This window comes from Onychomys torridus, chromosome 9 (assembly GCF_903995425.1).
Source record: "Onychomys torridus chromosome 9, mOncTor1.1, whole genome shotgun sequence".
NCBI lineage: Eukaryota > Metazoa > Chordata > Mammalia > Rodentia > Cricetidae > Onychomys > Onychomys torridus.
Window position 1 is genome coordinate 109,649,318 of NC_050451.1, and position 22,187 is coordinate 109,671,504.

The 22,187-nt window shown below is 45.1% G+C and overlaps 1 protein-coding gene across 19 annotated transcripts in view; it reads right to left on the bottom strand.

The window, feature by feature from the left end:
* Dock9 (dedicator of cytokinesis 9) overlaps positions 1-22,187 on the bottom strand; it is a 273,772-nt gene that overhangs the window by 195,597 nt on the left and 55,988 nt on the right. For 5 of the 19 annotated variants that reach the window (XM_036199723.1, XM_036199717.1, XM_036199715.1 and 2 more), the window contains exon 1: positions 12,014-12,795. The exons of 5 other annotated variants lie outside the window; for them this stretch is intronic. In XM_036199723.1, the coding sequence (XP_036055616.1) occupies positions 12,014-12,175 (162 nt within the window). In that variant the 5' untranslated portion in view covers positions 12,176-12,795. Of the gene's footprint in view, positions 1-12,013; positions 12,809-22,187 lie in introns of those variants that run through there. 9 more of the 19 variants (XM_036199730.1, XM_036199720.1, XM_036199726.1 and 6 more) reach the window with 5 other exon arrangements.

Below are 22,187 nucleotides of genomic sequence, written 5' to 3' on the forward strand. Positions count from 1 at the left end.
GGGTCTCTTGAGATCCTGTGGTGCCCAGAAGTGCACCATACACACAACATACTGTTAAGTGTTTCAGTGAATCAAGACTGGTGGCATTGGTGAGGCGGAGGCAAGCAGCTTAAACACACACATGCTGCAAAGCTCCCCAAGCCATGCACTTAGTTCACAGCACCCTATTTGCACATATGCAGCAGGCTGTGCTGCACCTCTCTGACCCTGACTCCTTTCCTAAGCCTTTTCCAGGGCTTCCACTTCTTTCTGAACCCTCTACCAGGCTTCACAAGCTTCTGTGGTTCCCTTGTGAGACATCACTCATCTCTCTGGTGAGATCCACCATTACACCACTATACTGAGGATGCCTGCAAGTAAAACCCCCCTACACACACACACACACACACACACACACACACACACACACACACACACACACGGCAGCAGGGTGGCACCCTGGAAAAGATAATCTGAGGCTGAACCCTTTCTCCTCCTTCCTCTCTGTATTACCTGCCTAGTCCCTGGAACACTGTATCCTGCCCCTTTGTTAGAATGATCTCATTAGTGAAATTCCCTTTCTCTAACCCACCAGCTACTGTGCAGTCTGAGTGATCTTTTTAAAACAGGAATCTGACCTTTAAGTGTGTTTCCTCACTTAAAATTTCCAGATCAGGCCTGGAATCCCAGCACTTGGGAGAACCAGGCAGGAAAACGCACAGTAGTACGGGCTCCTGAGCCAGACACTGACTCCAAATATTAACGATAATCTTCAGTATATGATTCTCTAAGATACTAGAATAAAGACCCATGGTCTTGTCCCTGCTTCCCTCTGCAGGGACACTTAGGTCACTTTTCTGCCCCCACCACACTGTGCAGGCCTCGGCTTCCTCTACATCTCTTCTGACAAGGGTCCTGCCCCTCCCTTCAATCTCCTTAAGTCCTTTGCCAGGGTTCCCGTCACCCAGCCTCACTCCTATCTCAAGTCCATCTACTCACTAGCTCTGCCAGCTGTCAGGAACCAGCATCTGTGGGTTCTTTCATCACACACCACCTTATGATTAGCAGGCATCCAACGGTCATTTGATAATTAGAGAAATTATGGAGGTCAGTGACGGGGATTTGAGGCACTCTGGCAATAGTTCTTCAAAAAATAAAAGCACAGAGAAATAATAACTTCTAAGACCGGCCCTCTAACAACGCTACCTATTCATAGCCTGGAAAATACACAGAGATTACTAAAGACATAAAAGGGTAAAGGTATTCAACTTGTGGGCTACAGCCATCCTCACTCATATCTGAGAACCCTATAAACAAACTCTCTCCCCAGAGGCGGAGCATAGGCATGACCTACATCCTCAAGAAGAGAGGACAGTCAGGTATATATGAATATAATCCCAGCACTTAGGAGGCAGAGGCTGGCTCAGCACCAGCCTCAGCTACATAGGACAGTCTCAAAAACATAGAATTGAAAAAGAAGAGCAGAGAATGGGGAGGAAGAAGGAGGTGAGGGGAAAGAAAAACAAAACCCTCAACTGGCAACTAGTTCTAAATTGTCCCTCCGTGTAGCTTTGTAAGTCACAGCTCGAGTTTTCTAAGCTGTTTTTCATTGGCTAGAAAATACGTTGCTTAGAATGTATCTTTAGTGAAGGTTTTTGATTGTTAACTGTTATTTGAAAAATGGTAAGAACAGCCTTTCATTCAACATTTTAGTACTAAAGTTGACAGCAAAACCATCTAGACATGCATACAAGCACAGCCATGCACACTCACACACAGATGTAAGATCTGGGCAAGTTAGACATTAACAACCCTTAGAATGCATAGTAGCTATGGAAGATATCAGCATTTACCCTGTATAGACGGAGAGTCCCCATCAGAGGTAGGGAGGGGTGCTATCCCTGTGTGTATGCATCTGTGTGTGTCTGTCTGTCCCTATGTATATCTGTCTGTGTCTATTCCTCTGTGTGTGTAAGTCTCTGTCCCTTTATGTCTGTCTGTCCCTGTGTATATGTGTGTCTGTCTGTCCCTATGTCTGTCTGTCCCTGTGTGTCTGTCTGTCCTTGTGTATGTGTGTGTCTATTTGTCCCTCTGTGTCTATCTGTCCCTGTGTGTGTGTGTGTGTGTGTGTGTGTGTGTGTGTGTGTGTGTGTGTGTGTGTTCCTGTGTGTATGTCTGTCCCTGTGTATGTGTGTATCTGTCTGCCCCTGTGTATGTGTGTATCTGTCTGTCCCTGTGTATGTCTGTCTGTCTCCGCTTTGGAACCACCTCTGACACCTCTGCTCTTCTCCTCTGACATTCCTTTGTTAGCAAAGACAGGAAAATGGAGAAACAAACCAAGGCTACTAGAGGATGCAGCTGCTGGAATGGAATTTTTCCTTCATCAGACTGAACCAGAAATCCATATAAAGACAAGTGGGATCTGCCTTATGAACAGGCTATTTCCCATGAAAAGGAATTTACAAATGCCTCAGTTAACCCTTAGCTCCTGAATTTCAGCCAATACATGCTTTATCCATCCACTTAACTTACATGTCAAATATGTCTACAAACTTCAAAAAAATTACTTAGTTCAACAACTCATGCAACATAATCTATTTATTCTAGTATTTTTTTTAAAGATTCATTTATTTATTTGTTTGTTTGTTTGTTTGGTGTTTGTGTGTGTGCGCACTATTGATATGCAGATACCTGAGGAACAGAGGGTGTTGGGTTCCCAGGAATGAGAGTTACAGGAAATTATGAATGACCTGATATGGGTGCTGGAAACCCAACTCAGGTCCGCAGCAGGAATGGTAAGCACTCTTAAAAATGAGCCATCTCTCCAGTCCCCTCTTTATTCTGTATTTTTAAAAAACAAATTAATGTATTTCTATCTCCCCAAAATGTTTACCACAGTCATATACTAAGCCCTAACGCTGTTGCTGAGAATGGGATTTCAGTCAATCATCAATAATAAAGTGCTATGTATGAAAGGTTTTTAAAGGCTCCTTCCTGGTCTGGAGGGATAGCTCAGCGGTTAAGACCACTTCCTGTTCTTCCAGAGGACCTGGGTTTGGTTCTCAGCACCCATGTGACAGCTTATGACCATCTGTAACTTCAGTTCCTGATATCCTGATAGATAGGATATCTTCTTTAATATTGTAACTGTAATTCTTGCTTGATAATTGTTTTGTTATATGTAATTGTACTATGTAAAAGTTAAAACCTTGCTTTTTAAAAAAAAAAGAAAAGGGGAAGTGCTGCGGGATGTTCTGTATGTCAAATGTGTTGCTCTGATTGGTTAAAATAAATAAAGTGTTGATTGGCCAGTAGCCAGGCAGGAAGCACAGGGTAGGTGGGACAAGGGAGAGAAAAAGGCGGGGAAGTGAAGGCTGGGAGGAGACACCGCCAGCCCCCGCCATGAGAAGCAATATGTAAAGACACTGGTAAGCCACAAGCCACATAACAAAGTATAGACTAACAGAAATGGGTTAATTTAAGAGTAAGAGCTAGACAATGGTAGGCCTGAGCTAATGGCCAGTTTAAATAATATAAGTGTCTGAGTGATCATTTTATACGTGGGTTATGGGACCGCGGGAGCTTGGTGGAACCTGGAGAGAAGCTCTCCAGCTACAAAATCCCATACCATCTCTCTAGTCTCCTCGAGCAGTTCATGAATGTGGTATATATAAATACATGAAAGTATAATATTTACAAACATAAAATAATAAGCTAGGCAGCAGGGGGCATAGCTTTAATCCCAGCACTTGGGAGGAAGAGGCAGGCAGATCTCTGAGTTTTAGGCTAGTCTGGTCTAAGAGTGAGTTCCAAGACACAGAAACCCTGCCAATAATAATAATAATAATAATAATAATAATAATAATAATAAAAATAATAAAATAGGAAAAGAAAAGTCCTTCTGCCTTGATAAATTCACTTTTATGAATCAGGCCTACAAAAATAACTGTATAGTCACACAGTACTTTGGTGTAAAACTTAATTCACAACAATCTAAATGTATACCAACAGAAGTACCTAAGCAAAATACAGTGTGTATGTATGCATATATATATAAAACAATGGACATATGTGGTATAGATTGGATCATGTTTTAAAAGATAATCAGAGCATAGAAATCTCTTCCAATAAAACGGAAGTGAAAACAGCATAGGAGACTTCTAGCATATTACCCCACTTTAGTATTTTCACATGCAGAGAAAAATCATTACAAATCATTACATCCTACGCCCTAATGACTTCCGACCTTCAGGGCTATGGGTAGTTGTTTTCCTCTTTATTCTTCTCTTTAATCTCTGAACTTCCTACAATAATTGCAGAGTCTCAATATGAAAACAAATGTTACTTTTAAAAAGCAAGGAAGCCAGAGCTCCTCTCTCAGGCCAGGGGACCATGCTGTGGAAAAGATAAGGGTGGAGAGAAGGATCAATGTCCTCACTCGTCTGTTTACACTCAGCTTTTCCGTGTTTCTACCCTCTTACCCTCTGAATGTCCACAAAACAGCTATCCTAATCCCCAAAGGGCGAAGACCTCCCCGAACAGACACATTCCACCCCTCAATGGAACATTCCAGAATTCTCCTAGGAAATGGAAGAATGCTAATGGTCTTGCTTCCAGAAGCAGAGGCAGAGGCAAAACCAATGCTCAGTTGAGCCCCAGCCAGATGAAGTGGACAGAAATCCAAGTCTCCGCAGTCTACATAGCAGAGAATCCCATCAACAGCTCAATGGAGGGCAAAAGTAAGGTGCCCACTCAGTGTCACAACACAAACTTGATGCCCCGAAGAACATTTTTAAACATTATTATAGGGGGCGGAGACAAGAGCACATGCCACCGCACACATATGGGGGTCAGAAGACAACTTTCAAGAGTCATTATCAACTTGTACCATATGGGTCCCGGGAACTGAACTCAGGTCATCAGGCTTGGTGGCAAGCAGCTGCCAAGTACCAGCAAGTACCTGCTGGGTCATATCACCAGCCCTTGTCTTGAATTTTTTTAAACTATTTATTCTGCAGAACAATCCACAATATATGCCAAGACCCTTCAAAAGTAAGTGTTCTCTGACCTAAGTATTCCAGACCTAGAAGACTCCTACAAAAGCAATCTGGCAGACATTTAACACATGCAAGGGCCGGGTGGTGGTGGCGCACGCCTTTGATCCCAGCACTCAGGAGGCAGAGCCAGGTGGATCTCTGTGAGTTCGAGACCAACCTGGGCTACCAAGTGAGCTCCAGAAGAGGTGCAAAGCTACACAGAGAAACCCTGTCTCGAAAAAAAAAAGAAAAAAAAAAAAAACATGCAAGGATGCTTATTTACCATACCATTTAGAATCAGGAAAAAAGTGCAGTAGTGAGTGCAGGTGAAATAAAATTACATTCATCAGATAAAACACCATTATTGTAAATGACATGGGAGGGTAGTTATGCTATCTCAACATACAAGACAATATACTGTATTATCATTCTTGTATATCAGTTCATTTGGGTGGCCATAAAAAACAGCATAGGCTAGGTGAGAGTTTTAATTTCTTAGGGTTCCAAAGGTTAGAAGTTTGTGGTCAGGGCATAGAGAAGGCCAAGATCTGGCGAGGCCCGCAGGGTTTCCCTACATGTCCTCACCAAGACAGGGATGAGAGAAAGGGACAGCACCTGTGAGAGCATTCTTCTTTTCTGGAGACAGGGTTTCTCTGTAGCTTTGGGACCTGTTCTGGAACTCACTCTGTAGCCCAGGCTGGCCTCGAACTCACAGAGATCCGCCTGCCTCTTACAACACATCATAGGACCACATTGCTGAGATTAGGGTCTTACCCTTAAGACCTCAGGAAACCCTAACTACTTCCCAAGGATCCTCCCTTCAAAGAAGCCACTTTAGAAAACAGAGTATCTGAATCTGGTGGGGAGAGACAATTCAAACCCTTATCAATCTCAATGTATTCTATCAACATATCTATGATCTATATTCATGGATGATAGTCTCAAATATTTTGCCTTGAGATATTTAAATGTTAAAAATAAATAAATCCCACTGTTAAGTAAAATGGTGGATGCTGATGAAGTCTTGGAGACAGGTCCCCTCCTCCTCGGCAGTAGGTCCAGTCGGCTGCTGCAGTCTCAAGAAGTAGCCACTACAGAGCAGGGCACCCTCCTGAGTGAGAACGAACTGCTCCTTGAACATCAGCCTAGCTCACTGCTTAGATCTAAGCAGAGACCAGAACCCACTGAGCACTGTGAGGAATGGCACTAAAGGACCATGGAAAACAAACTCTTCCCTGCCAGGGCCCTGCAACCAGCACGGGAACCAAGGAGCGATGAAGCATCTGTGCCCCAACAGCAGCGAGCCAGCAGGCTCCTCCCACCAGATGGAGCAGGGAAAGGGCATGATCAAAGAAGAGCGGAGCAATCAAAACCCAGCCTTTACTTCTCCCAAATGCCTCAAGCTCACGAACACACTGTCATTTGCACTTACCACTCCTACCTGCCCCTCATCCCATGCACCCCTATTCCAAAGACGTACAGAGACACACAGCAGCAAGACTGAGGCTTAGTGGCCAAAGAGATAGTATCTTCAATTCTGCTCTCTTTGCCAGTGCCCAAAGTCAATAAATGGCTGTTAAATTAGCAAACAAGTCAAAAGACCTTCACAGCCAACACTGTGTTCTGTAATTAGGAAGGACCAGTTAGTACAGAGAGAATGAAGTAAGGGCTCAGAGAAAATTCTAGAAGCTAAAACAGGCTAAATCCCCACTGAAGATACTTAGCAAATTCTATACTAATAAACCAGGAAAAACTTTTTTAAAAAATTTAATTCACAATGGATGAAATAAAGGGTTACATTATCCCAGTAAGATAATGGAGTATAAATAACATAATATAATAACTAATAATATAAATAACAAAAGAAATTCAAGGGTCTGGGCAATGGTCAGTCAACAAAGTGCCTTCAAGGAGGACTTCAGTTCAGTCCCCAGAAATAAAACAAAAATGTCAAGAGCACTTGTACTTAGCACTGAAGAGGTGGGCACAGGGGCTCACTGGCCAGGCTAGCCTTACTGGTGAGCCCCAAGCCAATAAGAGAACCTATCTCAAATGAGGTATACAGTGTTTCTGAGAATGACACCAGAGTTTTCCTCTAGCTGCCACATGTGCAGAAGAACAGTACTCACAGGAACACAGACACACAGACACACACACAGAGACACACAGACACACACACACGCACACGCACACGCACACGCACACACACACATCAACAGCAATTGAAGACCAGTCATTTTTTTTTCTCCCTTTGTACCCTGTAAGCAGTCTGCCTTTGAATTACTCCCTAGCACGCAGCAGCAATCATGGTTCTAACTGACCAGCTCTTTCTCCTCAGCTATAATCATCAGAAACAGAATATACCACAGAATAACACATTAGGTTTTCAATTCTTCCACAATTCCAGAAAGGAAGTAAAATATGGCCATGTTGGCCATGAGCAAAATGGGACTTTCTCAGACCAAGGAGGCAGAATTGGCAATGCCTTGCTGCAGGTTAAGTCTTTGCTCTGTGGAAGGGTTAGACTAACTGGCTTCCTGGCCATCAAGAACCTGTGCAGCCTTCACATTAGCAACACTGGATGTGAGCAGCCCCACAGAGGCTTCATACCCAGCACAAACAAACAGTCCAGACAAAGTCCCCAGTGAACTGATCATCCGATTGCTTTGTAAAGCAAAAATCCTTGAGGAAAAATTCTGTACTCAAGAATGAGATCTAGCCCAACTCAATCCTCCACATCACCTGCGCCAGACTCAGCAGCCAACATTTAAATGGGATAAGGCCGGGGAGACGTCGGAAGCAGAGGAACTGAGTTTCATGCCAAGAACCATGTTTTAAATATAAATATACTGGTGTGAGATCCTGTCTCAAAAACACAAACAACAAAGTAGACAGAGCCTAAGGAGCGCACCTGAGTCTGTTCTCTAGACCCCACATGCTGGTCCACACACATTTACAGGCACGACAGCACACACGTGCAGCCACACACACAAACATACACATATATTTAAGTGGGATATATTTGAAATTCAATCATTCTAGACTTACCAGGCAAGTTCATTTTCCAGGGCACCACCCTCCGTGGAGCTGATTCCTCGCTGTTTAAATAGAAACAGCCTCCCAGGAGAGGCCACACACCCTCCACCTTACAAAGCTGAAGACAGCACTCCGAATATCTGTGCTCAGCCTCACAATCCTCCCCGTGACCATGGAGGCTTTTTCAGCACTGTATAGTTCTCTGCTTGCTAATTTACATGCTGCCTTCTTCCAAAAAGTAACTCACATTCATCATAAGATCAAAATAAGCAGATGGGACAAAGCATACAGGCATAAATGATGATCAGGAAATAAGAAGCGAGACTAAACAACAATTTAAGGATCCTGGTAGTTCCGTCTGTCAGAGTGGTGAGGTTCAAAGGTCTCTCAGGAGTTTGAAACTCTATCAGCTTGGGCCCAATTAAAAACCTTAAAAAAGTAGCTGGGGGTGCATGCCTTTAATCCCAGCATTCAGAAGGCAAAGGCAGATGGATCTCTGTGAATGTGAGGCCAGCTACAGCTACATAGAGAGACCCCGTTTTAAAAAAAGAAAAAAAAGTTTGTAATGGTGATGCATGCCTTTAAAATGGCACTCAGGAGGCTGAGGCAGTTGGATCTGTGAGAAATGGCCTGGTTTACAAAGCAAGTGCCAAGACAGACAGACAGACAGACTCTGTCTCAAAACATCACAAACGCACGCATGCACACTCTTATGCTGTTACTCAGGAAAGCACAACCACTCAGAATACGGGGGACAGAAATTCTTTCAGGGCTTGCCATAAAAAGGACACCAAAAAACAAAACAAACAAACAAAAAAAACAGAAAAAACAGACAAACAAACCCCAAAACCCAGCAACAAAGCAATCACTTACAATTAGCACTTAACTTAGGATGCAGACAGTGTCCTAAGAGCCTTGGACAAGTCACTCATTTACATCCCCATGGTAAGTACCATTTACCTGCAGTTAGCAGATGAGAATGAGGAGCAGGGAAGGAGGTGAAGAAAACTGCCCACAGTCACACAGGCAGTAATGGATTTGGGTTTAAAAACTGAAGGCTAGCTCCAGAATCACACCTTTAAAAAAACTCTATGTTATTAATGCATATATGCATGTGTGTCTATGTATGAGTATGCATATGTGTATGTGGATACTTAACTAGGCCAGAAGAGGCCTCAGAGTCCCTGGAGTTGGAATTATGGTAAGTTGTGAGCCACAGGATGGGTGCTGAGAACCAGACTCTGGTCCTCTGCGAGAACAGCAAGCGCTTTGAACCACTGAGCCGCTGCTGGGGGATATCTCTCTGTACGCTGTGAATATGTGCTACTCTCATTGGTTGATAAATAAAGCTGTTTGGCCAATGGTGAAGCAGAATAAGGTTAGGCGGGACATTCAAACAGAAGATGGAGATGAAGAAGGGTGGAGTGAGGAGAGATGCCAAACCACTGCCCAAGGAGTAACAAGATACCAGCAGACCAGTAACACCATGGCCACATGGCAACATATAGATTAAATAGAAATGGGTTAATTTAAGATGCAAGAGCTAGTTAGCAAGAAGCCTGAGCCATAGGCCATACAGTTTATAATTAATATAAGCCTCTATATGTTTACTTGGGACCAACCTAGCAGCCATGGGACTGAGCAGGATATAGGAAAACTTCCATCTACAAGTCATCTCTGTAGAATCACCCTGCCTCTCACTGACACTAAAGCAAACCAGACTTGTCATCCGTCATCCTTAGAGTGAGCATCACTTTCACAGTGTGCTTCTCAACAGGATGGGGAAACCGCAACTTGGTTCAGAGGAAGAAATTTCACTGAGACCAAAATGAGGCTGTGCAGGCAGGAGGCTCTCTGGCTGTTGGGCAGATTCCAGGGATACCTAGTCTCTAGGATTAGGGGCCCTCGGGTCTACAGCCTATCCCAACACAAACAGCATACGGCGCCCTCCAACAAGGTTTGGTGAGCACTGAGTGGTTAGGGTGAGGTGGTGTTCTAAGGTAGGGAAATTCAGCTGTCACCTGCTGACACGTCAGGCACAAGCTGGAGGAGTCACCAGGGCTATAGACAAGGCAGACACCTTCCCAAAGCTGGGGACCCTAGCAAGGACCCACATGGTCTAAAGGTTAGGTCAGGCCGCCTTTACATGGAGGTGATCCAAGGGAGTGCCCATGGGCAGGGCTTGCTGGGGTGCTGCGGGCTAACATGGGGCATTTATGGGTGACTCACTGAGACCCAGGAGAACACAGGCAAGAGCCACACAAGACCTGAATGGCAAAGTCCCAGGAGGCCGCAACGGCCAGAGTGAGGTGAAGCTTGAGAAGGACAAAGGGAAAAGTGAACAGGTGTAGTAGCAGAGGAAGTGTGTGGTGGTGGGTGGTCCCACTGTGGAGACCTCTGTATGGGTTCTGCATTTGACTCTGAGCTACTGGAAGGTCCTAAGCAGAGGAATACCATGGCCTGACTTTCATTTCCAAAGACTGGCTCTGCCTGATGTGTGCAAAAGGGATCTGGGAGCACAGACAGAGCTGGAAGCCCACTGGGTCTTTGAATTCAGCAGCATCTTGATGGCCAGCTGTGGCTCACATGGTATAGGAACAGTGTGTCAGAAACCCAGGCCCTGAGGTCTGACAGCATGTGAGGCAGGTTACTACTGCCTTCTGCAAAGGAAAAGAAAAGCAGGTGGGGTCTCTTCAAGCCAGGTAAACCAAACACAAGTTCCTAAAGCCCAAAGGAGCACAAACATACAGCACAAGGTGGGAGCACTACCCTGGCTAGCCCAACTAAGGTGCTAGGCTGCTTGCTGACTCTGAGTGGCAGAGAACAGCAGTGGGCTAGTCCTTCTAATCTGCTATTCTCCAAAGGATATTTCAAAATGCAGCAGAGCTTAAAATATTCAACAGTTAATATAGCACCACTTACAGTCCGTACCAAATATAACACTGACTTCCAAGCTGCTCTGACATCTCACATGATGCTTTCCCTTCTTCCTCCTGAGTCTTCTGAGTGCTAATCACATAAGCCCCCCCCCCCTCACAAAACGCATCCTCTCCCTGGGCTCCTGCAGATCCAATCAATCCCAAGGTGCATACGGTGCACCGACACCCCCTGCTCACATGGCAGCTTCTCCACTGGTGCTGAAGCGTCCCTGCCTTTCTGCGTGCCTCGCCCTACTGAGCAACTGCAGGCAAGGCTCACACACAAATTCTCACACATGCTTGTCCCCACTCATTTTGACAAAAACTGCAGTGGGAACAGAAGGGAAGATGGCAAGGCATCCTGAGGGAGGGGTGACCAATATATGCTTCCTCACAGCCTGCTGTGGAAGAGGAGGCCACCAAGAGGCACACCCATCTGTGACTTGACACCTCTTCAAGCACAGACAGAACATACAAGGGCCGGGTCAAACTCAGCTCTTTCTCATGACCCTTCACTCATAAACATTAGAGTTGAGTTCTAAGCAAATAATATTATAAATATTTGTCTCGTGTCCAGTACAGTTTTCTTTCATGATCCCTTTACATTCCCTGAATGAGAGCACTGACCACAGCCATTAGTAAGACAAGCCAAGTAAAAGGCTAAGAAGTAAAGGGGCTGAATAATTCACCATTACTGAGACATGGGAATGTCTCAGTGTGCACTTTGCTGCATATCATTGCTAAGACTATTCCAGCACCCAGAAGCCTGTAAAACTGCCTTAGAGAACTAGTCTCATAAACACCATCTCCCCTGGCTACTCTTGTCTTCATTAATACATAGCATCCTCATACATCCAAACAGGTGCTTCAGATTTTAAATCTAAGATCACTTGGCTACTCATTTATACAGACAGTACATGCACACTTATACATATATACACACACATTAGCATACTGAAATAGACAAGAGCTGCTTGGCGGCTAAAGACCGGCTTTACTCTAACACCATTAAGCACTTGTTAATTAAATGAGATGGCATTTTACCAGGCAGGAGGAGATCAATAGTTCTGAGTCTTCTTTTGACCAATTGTATGCTGTGTATTCAAGGGCATTACTTTCTCCTTGCTGCTTGCACATGTACGAACAGTTTCTCTCAAAAACGGTGCGGATGCCTTTGAAGAGAATCACACTGGTCGTGCAACCCATCCCCAGGGTGTGGATGTTCAGATTTCTAGAAATCTCTACTCCATCTCCACATCAGCTTCCTTGGCTCTTCAGACACAGGCTCCCACTGTACCATCTTCACGACACGCAGTTGCCGGCACAGAACAGAAGGAAAGTGCCAAACTGTCACACTAGAATCTGGTCCTGCCCAACAGCCTGACAGACAGAAAGAATCCGGGCTCCCCGTGTAAAAACGAAGGTGGGTGGTGCAAAAGCGGGATGGCAGACCTCAGATGTACCGTGAAAACGTCATTTTTTCCCAGTGATCTGCTTCACTGCTGCACAGAGAACAAATGTGCAGAAGATTAACCTGGGGTTGGTGGGGAAGTGCTGGCTCCTCGGATTTGCCGGGGATTGCTCTGAGCCTCCTAACCTGCCCAAAATGAAAGAGCCAGTGCCAGACAGCCACCCTGCTGCAGATGATGCGGCTGAAGGCACAAAGGACCCTGTGCCGTGGGAAGTCACTCTCCCAGAATGCTGCGCCCAGCATCTCTATTAGCAAACATCGCTCTCCTTGACCCAAATATGCTGCTTGTTTAATCTTGCATCAGTGAGGAAACGCTGAAGCCAAGGCGGAGGGGGAGACGGTCTAAAGAACCAGTGAAAATGTTGAGATGAGTGCTGCTATGGAAACACGTGGAAGCACACTTCAAACAACCTTTTCGCTTACGGCTGACAGCCTGCTGCAGCCAAGCACAAGAGAACACTCACCACGCTGTGTGATCCTGACTTCTGCCCACCTCTGCTCTCCACTAGAGAGGGCTAAGCAAGTGTGCGCCGCTTAGACGGATTGCCCTACCCCTGGTACTCAAAGCTGCAAACGAGAAGACGGGCAGAGAGTTGCCCCAGCTGGCTGGCCATGTGCCTCTAAAGCAGCACTCTGTAGTCTGCAAAGGCGGGTACTGCCGTGGCCACATTCATAATCAGCATTAGTACTTCTGATCCACACTACAGGTCCTTCCACCGCAGATCATCTCAAGGACACTACAGTGCATCATGGCACTCCTCAGGAAGGGCTAGTAGCTAAGCTCTCCACGGACAGAACACTAAGTTGACTCCTGCCATTCCCTGTGGGGAAGGCCCTCCCACTTACAACACACATCTGGAAAATGGTCGCCATCCTTTTAAGAGCTGTGCAATATTCCTGACCGTGCCTAGGGGAAGGAGCACAGAGCCATGTAATGGAGTAAAGGGATTACAATGAACACTGTCCTGTCACGCGATCCCCAAACGTCTATAGGTCTTGCTGAGCCACCAGGCTGGCTCAGAAAAGCAAAGCCCTGCGCTTGCTCTCTCTCTGGCATTCGTATAAAAGCGCATCTAAATAGTCACATAAGGCTAACACGGTGAAGGTATGGCCACATGCACAGAACAAGGGCTCTGTGGGTCTAGACTGGCGTGCCAACTAGGAGCTGACAGGATGCTCAGGAGACAGAAGTGCTTTGCCACTAAGGCATAAGGAAGGAGTTCAGATCCCAGAACCGGTGTAAAAGCTGGACAGTGGCCACGTGTATCCCAGCACTCAGGAGGCAGACAGGGGCCCAGGGGTGGAGATGCCACGGCATGTAGCTGTGAAGTCAAAGCCTGGACTGCTTTGGAGAACCCAAGGTGTTGGAGATGGCAGAGTGGTGGGAGACCTGACAAGAGCTGCTAACCTGGAGTGGAATCAGCCCAAGAGAAAGAAGTGTGTTGCAATCAACACATCTGAACAGAATTGGAGACCTGAAGAGAGTGTAACATCAGGGGTGGAGATGCAGAGTTTGAAGTCTGCCCAGCTAGTTTTCGCTCTTGCTTTGGTCCAGTATTTCCTTGCTATGCTCCCTTCCCTGCATTTTGGAATGTATATCTTGTGACATTTTAAGTTAGAAGTATGTGATCTGCTTTTGGATTTTGATTTTTTACAGGTGATTACAGTTAAGAGATTGTTATGCATCTCAGAAGAGACTTTGGACGCTGAAATAAGTTTGAGATTGTTTCAGGATATGGGGACTTTTGAAGTTCGACTGAACACATTTTTGCACTATGATATGGCTATAAGCCTTTGGGGGCCAGGGAGTGGAATGTGCTGGTTTGAAAGAAAATGGCCCTTAAAGGGAATGGCACTATTAGGAGGTGTGGCCTTGCTGGAAGAAGTGTGTCACTGTCAGGATGGGTTTTGAAGTCTTTTTCTCAAGCTTCACTCAGTGAGACAAGTCAGTTGACTTCCTATGCCTCTGAGTCAAGATGTAAGGACTAAGCCTCTGCACCACATCTGCCTGCACACTTCCATGCTCATACTCATGATAATGGACTAAACCTCTGGACTGTAAGCCAGCCCCAATTAAATGTTTTCCTTTATAAGAGTTGTCCTGGTCATAGTGTCTCTTCACAGCAATAGAACACTAAGACAGTGTGTCTTTTAAATTTTTTTTATGAGATTACCTTTTAAGGGTTGAGGATTTAGCTCAGTGGTGGAGCACTTGCCTAGCAAGCGCAAGGCCCTGGGTTCGATCCTCAGCTCCAAAAAAAAGACTAGATAAATAGTAAAATGACTGACCCTTTCCTTGCAACTGCAAAACGCAGCCTGCCAGCAAAAGAACTGGCTGAGAAAAATACCCTGCTTGCTCACACTCTGTTTATCTGTAACAATTTGCTTGGATATATGTGGGTTCTTGAAAATAATTTGGTTTTCACCTGTAATTCATAAAATGTTTAATCATATAATGGATACGGAAAATGTTTTTATTTGTATTCATTGTAAGAAATGACTTAAAAAATAGACTGTGACCACACTGTAATTTTTATACTGCTCAAAAGATTTTGCTGGGGTATATAAGCTGCTGTAAGGGAAAAAACAAGGCAAGTTAGAAGGAAAACATCAAGAGAGGTACAAAAGGGATACATCTGGATAGAGGTAAGAAAAGAAACCAAGAGGAGAGAAAATGATAGAGAGACTCTAAAGGTAGGTGTGTGTGTGTGTGTGTGTGTGTGTGTGTGTGTGTGTGTGTTCACCGACTCCATAAATCCCCCCCTCAATCCCTGAGCTGCTGGAGGCTGGTCAACATGGCAGCAATACACACATATACATATACACACATTCAACCAGGCACACTCACATGTACACACAAAGACTGTAAGATTCACAACTGTATGACCACCTGAGATCAGAAGACCCAAGCCTTTGCGAGACACTGCAGGCCAGGCAGTCAAACAACTTGGAAATTCATCTACATACAAACTGAATACTGGAGACTCTGAAATACTGGACATGTAAATTTTCTATCGACTTTGCTTTCCACTAGACATTCAGTAGAAATAGAAATGACACCAAGAGATTTTAATTTATTATATTCAACAATTTTATATAGCCTAGGTACAACAAAACTCCCTTAAGATGTGAAAGATTATGCTTGAAAATACAAAGATTACATCTGAACTCCACAGTGGATTATAATTATAAGTAAGCAAATTTTAAGCTGTCGGTATGTTTTGTTCTACTGAATTTCCTTTTAAACCCTATGTTGATAGCCAGGCATGATGGACACCTGTTATCCCATCCAGGAGGATCTAGAGGTTGAGATCATCCTGAGCTATGTGGTACAACCAGGAGCCTGGGTTACACAGCAGGAGCCTGTATCAAAAAATAATAATAAGCTGGGCGGTGGTGGTACACGCCTTTAATCCCAGCACTCGGGAGGCAGAGCCAGGAGGATCTCTGTGAGTTCAAGGCCAGCCTGGGCTACTAAGTGAATTCCAGGAAAGGCACAAAGCTACACAGAGAAACCCTGTCTCAAAAAAACAAAAACAAAATAATAATAATAATAATAATAATAATAATAATAATAATAAAGAGAAACCTCATTTAGGAGTTGCAGAGATGTCTCAGAGGCTAAGCACACTGGATGCTCTTCCAGAGGACCTTGGTTCAGTTCTCAACACCTACATGTCAGCTCACCACCATCTGTAACTCCAGTTCCAGGGCATCTGATGTCCTCTTCTGCCCTTCTGGCTTCCACAGGCACGGCACACATGCAGTGTGTGTGTGTGCAAATACATATATATTGAGGCACTCACACATACACACCCCCTCCAAAACAAAAGGAACGAAGTACCAATGCATGCCACGTGAATGGATCTGGAAAACACTGTGCTAAGCAAAAGAAGCCAGTCATAAAAGGACTCGCACAGTATAATTCCATTTCAACGAAACAGCCAAGACAAACAGGTCCAGAGACAGAAAACACAGCTGAGTGCGCAGCAATTCACCCCACAGAGACTGGGCAGGAGGATCATGGTGTGGAACCACCCTGAGCCACAGTGAAGATGGGAGGAAGGAAGGAAAGAGGGCGGGACTAATGCTTACCTACCTAGGGCCCGGCAGCTGTGCTGACTGCTATGTGGCTGACATTCCGTGGAGAATGAAAATGTTCCCAACCTAGAGTCTTACTAATACACAAACCATCTACGCATGACCCACAGTCTATGTCTATCCTAACAAAATGACTCGCACTAAGAACCACTTCTGCACTGAGTGCAAGTGTGTCTGAACGCCATTTCTGTTCCGTGTCCCATCTGGGCAAGGTGAATCCTTGACACCAATAGGGAATTAAACAACTTAAGGACCCCTCAGATCCCAGATGGCTACCAAAAATCCCAAGCCAGCATCCTGTCCCTGCTCTTTCACATACTCTAGGGTCCCTTTGGGGTCTGTTTTCTTCCCCCAAGAAAGACTCATTAAGAAAAATTTTAATTAAAAAATTTCTTATGGGCTGAAGAAATGGCTCAGAAGTTAAGAGCACTGGCTGTTCTTCCAGAGGACCCGGGTTCAATCCCAGCACCCACATGGCAGCTCACAACTGCCTGTAACTCCAGTTCCAGGGGACCTGACACTCTCACACCAATGCACATAAAATGAAGTTAAATAATTTTTTAAATTTTTTTACATACAGTATATTTTGATCACATTCTTTCCCCTCCCCCAGCCCTCCCAGATCCTTCCCACCTCCCTCCCTCTCCACCCAACTTCATGTTTTCTCTACCTTGCTCTCAAAAAACAAAAATAAATAAAGGTCAAATAAACAAACAACAGAACCTAGTAAGACAGAGGGGAAAAAAAAGCACAAACCAAAAACAGAGGACCCATTCTGTGTTGACAACTGTTCCTGGGTGGGGGGCCTGGCTTGAAGTGGGGTTCATGTACCTTACATCACCTTTTGCCAGCCTCTGGAGGGAGCTGGTGTGCACACTGGGGAATGGTTAGGTGGGGCGTTTGTCCTCGGAGTCGGTTATGTCCTAAGAAAGCTGCTACTGAAATGGAAATGGGAAGGCCGACACTGTCTCTGTCCACTCCATGAGCTGCCAGGCTCGAAATCAGGTAGCAGGACATTTTTACAAGCACGGCAGGCACCTCTTGCTCCACACCCCACAGGGTTTGCTGTGATTCAACGCTGCTTTCTTCCCTAGTGACTTGAAGGGGTTGTGGATGCTGCTCAGGGTAAGGAGCTCCGTGACCAACAAGCCACTGGAAAGCTCTACGGACTGTTGGTTCACGTTGAGCTCTGCTGGCCTCTTGGCTGGGCACAGGAAAGCGCCAGAGCACAGCCAGGGCCCACAGCAGGCGTGTCCTAGTACAGAGCCCCCCAGAGCTGGCAGTCTGGAACCATTGCTCCATCTGCAGCGTCTCCTTGCCAGCAGCTCCTGTTTTAAATGTCTTCTAAAAGTCAAATCCGTTTTCTTGGAAGATTTCCTGATTACTCTCCTAGAAATCTAGAGGAAGAATCTGAGGGAAAATCTCAGATTTTCACATAGAGACATCTTCTGCTTAGACGATACCTCTTGTCCATTTTGGAGACAAGGAAGCCTAGCTGGAGTTCTGTCCAATCCCGTCTTGTAAACAACACAGATGTCAGTTTAAAATGAAGACCTGTGAAGAGGTCCCAACACCCATGAAAACTGAGGACACTGTACTAAGTGAGATCACAGACACAGGAGAGTGCAGGGCTCTGCTCCACGAGGGACCAATGAGTGAAATGTACGGCTAAGATGATCCTGAAGAAAACCAAGGAAAGAAAACTGAATGGGCATCACTTTCCTACCTCTCTGAACAAGTGCATGGAAGAACAGAAAACCCAGGAAGGTAACTAGTTTTCTCTCATAAAGGGCAGAGAAGCTGGGGGAAGAAGCTTCATGATGTTTATTCCCTGTTTCCCCTTGGTCCTGGCCTCCTGGGAACAACCCTTTGAACAAGCACCATCGTAGAAAAAAAGGAGCTGAGATTCCAAGTCCTGACTCACAGACAACTCCAGCCACTTTCACTGAGAGCTATAAAAAATGAAGCAACCGAGTTCTATGGATCCATTAACCCCTCAGCTCTGGGAGACGCCAGGAGCAGCCGGACTTCAATTACTGTTATGAGAGGTCGCAGAGCAAAACCCATGGCTGCTGAGGGAGCTCAGATCTTTATAGAGAAACCGATAAACTCAGAAATGCTGACCCTGTGTCAACTGCAAGATGCTCGCTCACTGGCCTCAGCGCCTCTCTAAGCACCCTGAAGCAAGGTGCCAGAGGAGGGAGGGAGGTGGGTTACACAAAGGATTGAAGCCAGGCAGGAAACATCCGGTGTCCAGCTATAAAGGAGACCGAATGAAAAATAGAGCAGCAGAGTAAACGCATATAATGCAATCAGCACCAGCCGAGGCTCATCTTGGCCTCCACCAGCCTCTCTGAAGGATTCTCTTTTGGGCAGATATCTGAAAAGGTCACACTGAAGCAAAGCATGACGAACTTGAACAACAAAATGGAGCCAAGAGAACACATGCAAATGCATTCTCCAAACAGTGTGTGTTCACATACAGAGTCATGGCTGCTGAGAAGTCCGGACGTGGGAAACACAGACTAAAATCAGATCCTACACACTTCGGCTACTACTTTTTTTTTTTTTTTTTTCCAGTTTTTCGAGACAGGGTTTCTCTGTGGCGCTTTGGCACCTGTCCTGGAACTCAGTCTGTAGCCCAGGCTGGCCTCGAACTCAGAGATCCGCCTGCCTCTGCCTTCTGAGTGCTGGGATTAAAGGCGTGCACCACCACCGCCCAGCCTTCAGCTGCTCCTTTGGCAGCTGACCAGCTTCATTCTTACACTGTCTCTGCATAGAAACACTGTGATCACTTTCATTTAAAAAAAAAAAAAATGTGAGCCCAAACCAAGCTACAACATTCATAACATCTTTAAAATTAATTTAAATGGGGGCAGGACAGGTGGCTCGGTGGTTAAGGGCACCGGCTGCGCTTCTGGAGGACCAAGGTTCAATTCCCAGCCACCCACATGGTGGCTCACAACCATCTGAAAACCCCCGTTCCGGAGGACCCAATCAATGCCTTCTTCTGAACTGTGGGCATGATGGGAGGAACACAGTGCACACATGTACGTGCAGGCAAAACACACATACACATATGTAAACCTTTTAACAACTTTTAAATACTGAAACAACTTTTAAAAATCTTTTTGCATCTTATTCAGGTTTTCAACTAGATTTGAACTAAAGATAGGCAGCAAGAAGGATAGAATTACATCTCTAAAACACAGGAGAAAAAAACTAAAGCAACTTAAAAAAAAAAAAAGCCAGGTCAAAAGACAAAAAACACACACTCTAGACTTCTAGTGAAGTAAAAAAGAATTAGCCTAGTCAATAGCTTTGCTAATAGACACTCAAAACTTCATCCTTCCTGGGTGAAACGGCACCAATGAGGGGCTGAGGGACCAGAACCTGAAGGCAAGCCTGGGCTAAGCACAAAGGCCCTGCCTCAGAAAAACAGACCATTTCTCTAATGCCTTCGGTTTTATTTTCACAAAGACAAGAAATTCAGAGCTTTAATAATTCATGTTCTGTCTGCCTCTGCCACCTCTGTCTCTCTCCACCCCTCTCTTCCTCCCTCCCTGGTTTTTTATTATAGAACTTCATGTAACCCAGTTTGAGGCTAGTCCTGAACTCCCGATTCTTCTGCTTCCACCTCTCGAGGGAATTTTCAAAATCGTTTATATATAACCTAGCTGAAAACCATGGTCTGGGGGGCGGGGTGTCTGTCTTTGTTTTGTTTGTTTTCAGCATGACTTCACACAAACATTCCCTGATACGTAAGTGGATATAACCAGGTCGGAGAAGAAATGGAGTAATTTTAGCAAAACCGCCCACCACAAAAGAAAAGGACAGATTACAGATAATGCCACCCACGCCAATTAAAAACAGAAAGGACCAAAAAGAAATGCCCAATAAGCAGGTGAAAAGTCACTGGGGAAATGCAAATCAGGGCCACAGTGAGATGTAATTCCAGTACCAACTGGCAGCTAAATTTTAAAAAGAAATATAATGAGTATTGCTGGGGACGTGAAGAAGCTTGGAGTTTTGCACACTGCGGATTAAAATGGAAAACAGCACACTTTCTCTGGAACCAATATGTCAGTTCTTTAAAAAGAGTTTACCATATGACCCAGCAAGGCCATCCTCATGCAACATCGAATACAAATACCCCACATCCACACAAAAACTTAAACATGACGGTTCTTAGCAACAACCCCATTCACTGATGACCAGACAGACAAAATGTGGTATAAAAATGGAATATCCCTCAGTAACGAAAAGAAAAGAAACACTAGCAGACTACAGTGGAAAGCATTCTAAGTGGAAGCCGGTCACAGAAGACCACACGTTTCATCAGTTCACTGCCCAGAATAGACACCCATAGGAAAGAGAGTAGCCTGGGGCTGGAGACACATCAGTGCTCAAGAGCACTTGCTGCTCAATCCTGAAGACCAGAGCTTGGATCCCAGCATCTACCTCCAGTGGCTCACACTTCCTGTAACTTTAATTCCAAGGGATAAGACTCTGGTCTCTACAGGCAGCAGCACACACATGTGCACATAAATTCACATAAAGTAAACCTCTTTAAAATGTTTTGAGGCCAGGTGGTGGCAGCAGTACATGCCTTTAGTCCTAACACTTGGTAGGCAGAGGCAGGCATATCTCTGAATTTGAGACCAGCATGGTCTACAGAGTGAGTTCCAGCACAGCCAGGGCTACAGAGAGGAACCCTGTATCAGGGGGGGGGGGGGGTGGGAAGGTGGGGCAAGAGAGGAAAGTAGATGAATTGTGAGCCTAGAACTGGGTGAGAGGGTAACAGCCAAGAAGTCCAGAGTTTCACTGGGGGAGAAAGAGGAATAAAAGTGTCCTAAACCTGACTACAATGAGGGATGGATACAAAAGCATGAATATGCTGAAAACCAGTGGATTGTGCCGCTTAAATGAGTGACAGGGTAGGAGAGTCACATCCTGCTAAGGTATCCACAAGGCAGGACACTCACAGTCACAAAGACGTATTGCTCTGGAGGCTGCCCCATACCCCCTCCAAAACAGCAGATGCCCATGCACTCCTGGCACTGTTCATGTAGAAAAATATAGGGGAGAAGGAAACAGCAAGATGGTTTCTTGATCTAGGGCCAGTTAAAGCTACTGTCCTTAACATGTACAGGACACTTGACAGAAACCTTCTGTGAGGTTGATAACTCTGGCTCACTCATTATATAAGTTAGGGTCTAAGCTCCTGGCCATCTATCCCAATTTGTTTAAAGAAATTTCTTTTACAGACATTTTCCCTCAAGATATTCACCCTGGCTTTAACCACAAGGCTCTCAAGATCCAAGACAAAAATACTGTTTGGAGAAAAATTCAGAGGGATGGAAAGAGATTAATAAAAGATTTTTTAAAAATTACTCAAGTCAGAAAACTGGCTATATTTAGGCCTGGTCATCTGACCAGTATAGGAAATGTAAATTTTATTAACATTAAAGAAACATTAATAGCAGTGCAGCACTCGACCCATCTCTGTGTAAACTGAGTCCAGCTACATTCAGGTCCAGAGCTCAGAATTAGGTCTTATGATCTCAATTTTACCAGTTCAAAGAGCTAAGTTCTATGGGTGATGTCCTCCATGGTGGCCATCTTTTGACTCTTCCAAGGAGCAAT